The sequence below is a fragment of the Phytophthora parasitica genome (genome assembly GCF_000247585.1).
Source record: "Phytophthora parasitica INRA-310 unplaced genomic scaffold supercont2.57, whole genome shotgun sequence".
In the NCBI taxonomy this organism is placed as follows: domain Eukaryota; phylum Oomycota; class Peronosporomycetes; order Peronosporales; family Peronosporaceae; genus Phytophthora; species Phytophthora nicotianae.
The window spans coordinates 400,306-401,911 of record NW_008649043.1 but is presented as its reverse complement, the minus strand read 5'-3'; the positions used below and the strand labels follow the sequence as shown (position 1 = coordinate 401,911).

Genomic DNA, 1,606 nt, shown 5'->3' with positions numbered 1-1,606 from the left:
TTTTTTTTTCGGTTTGTGAAGCTTCAGATACTTGTAGACTTCGTCAGGAGTGATTCCCTTCTGGGGAATCTTCTGTCCTATATCATCAGTGTAGATGAATATCGACTGGAACCTCACAAAGTTCTTACGCTGTTTCTCTTTTAACCCAACCGCCAACTTCGTCACAATGCCTCTCTCTTCTTCGCCCGATTTGAGTGTTTCGGATTGCTTTCGTTCCGCTCGGAGGGCTCGTGCAGCTTTCGCTTTTAGTTCAGCGGCATCAGTAGATCGGGTGGCCGAGATAGTATCGATGGCGAGGAAGGAGATCACGGTCACGAGCACGATAAAGCACCGACGCATGATTTAGATTCGTAATGGCGTTTGGTTTTGTGTAGTTTGGATGAAAATGCCAAGTGAATGTAACGAAAACTGTTTTGAATTAACTCCATGGAACGGTACAGCAAGCAATCGATTACTTACGAAATTGCAGGAGACTGTGGTTTACTAACATATACCATTGCAACTGTGAATGTGTGCAGAAACGTCGGACAGTAGCGACGCCCCATACAGTGTAGATGTACATACAGTTCATGAAGAAAGATTTTATAGCATCCATGCAGAGAAAAATCGGCATAGAGGCGGCGTCGGCTTTTTTTTTTTTAGCTATGAGTCACAGCCTGAGTCACCATACAAATCTCAAGGCCTTTGTGACCCGTCAGCGAAACATGTTTTAGGAGGTTAAGGGAAGACAAGTAACCTGCATAACCGTGTTAATTTGTGTTAAAGACTGTTTATGTGAAAACGTGTGATTGAATGCGCCATGTCAAATCGTGTTAATTTCGCGTTACTTGCTTCGGCTAGAGCGACGGGTCGGCTTCTTTCGTGCTGGCTCGGCACCTCATTTCTTTGGAGCCCGCACGGCTGGCTGCACGCACTCCGGTAGCTGCGTTGCTTGGTCCGCGCTCTACGTTGGCTGTTCCATGCTCTCGGAAGGCCGTGTGGCCTGCTCCTCGCTCTCCGACGGTGGCACGGGGGCTAAGTCGTCGTCGTCAATTTCCACACCAACATTGGCGGCTATTGCTTGCAGGAGGCCCTCTCGTCGCGCAAGCGTCTTCTCGATCTTCACGAGACGGCCCTCTTCCTCTTGATCTTGGCGGGGCTCTTCGGGCTGTACGCAGCGCCCGTAAACATCATACATCTCCTTATTCCAGGACGTACCGCTTTCCTGGAGATGATAACGTGGGTCCGGAAGCCAAGGCACGCAATAGCTGGTGCTATTAAAATAGCAGCAAAGGCAAAGGCAACGGGTAAGTACACTACGATGTGTTAATATCTTATTGACTAGCCCACTAACATTGTGTAATTTTATTACAGTCGAAACGGAGCACTTGAATTTTGATAGAGAGCGCTGGGCTAGCGAAGCTGAGCGAATTTCGTGTGCGTTCTCTATGATACTTCTACTACATTTTGTATTTTCTAAGTTTTCTTTATTTCGGCCACCAGCGCAGCAAGTAATTGATCGAGAGCGACTAACCACCGAACCAAACAGCGAACCGCTGCATACGGTGCGACAACACATTCACCTCGAGAGCCTCGGCATGAGCCTGCTGGTACTTCGAGTGCAAAG

The 1,606-nt window shown here is 48.2% G+C and overlaps 2 protein-coding genes across 2 annotated transcripts in view; both read right to left on the bottom strand.

Moving 5' to 3' along the window:
- Window positions 1-371, bottom strand: part of PPTG_16486 (hypothetical protein) — a gene marked incomplete at its 3' end in the record, with an annotated part of 3,647 nt that extends 3,276 nt beyond the window's left edge. The window contains exon 1 of the mRNA XM_008914025.1: window positions 118-371. Coding sequence (XP_008912273.1) covers window positions 118-339 — 222 coding nt within the window. The 5' untranslated portion in view covers window positions 340-371. The remainder of the gene's footprint in view (window positions 1-117) is intronic.
- A 572-nt stretch (window positions 372-943) lies between these two features.
- On the bottom strand, window positions 944-1,541 carry PPTG_16485 (hypothetical protein; the record flags this gene model as incomplete). Its single annotated transcript, XM_008914024.1, has 3 exons — window positions 944-1,147; window positions 1,198-1,253; window positions 1,514-1,541. 3 exons carry the CDS (start codon window positions 1,539-1,541, stop codon window positions 944-946), a joined length of 288 nt encoding a protein of 95 aa, XP_008912272.1.
- Window positions 1,542-1,606: the final 65 nt, after the last annotated feature.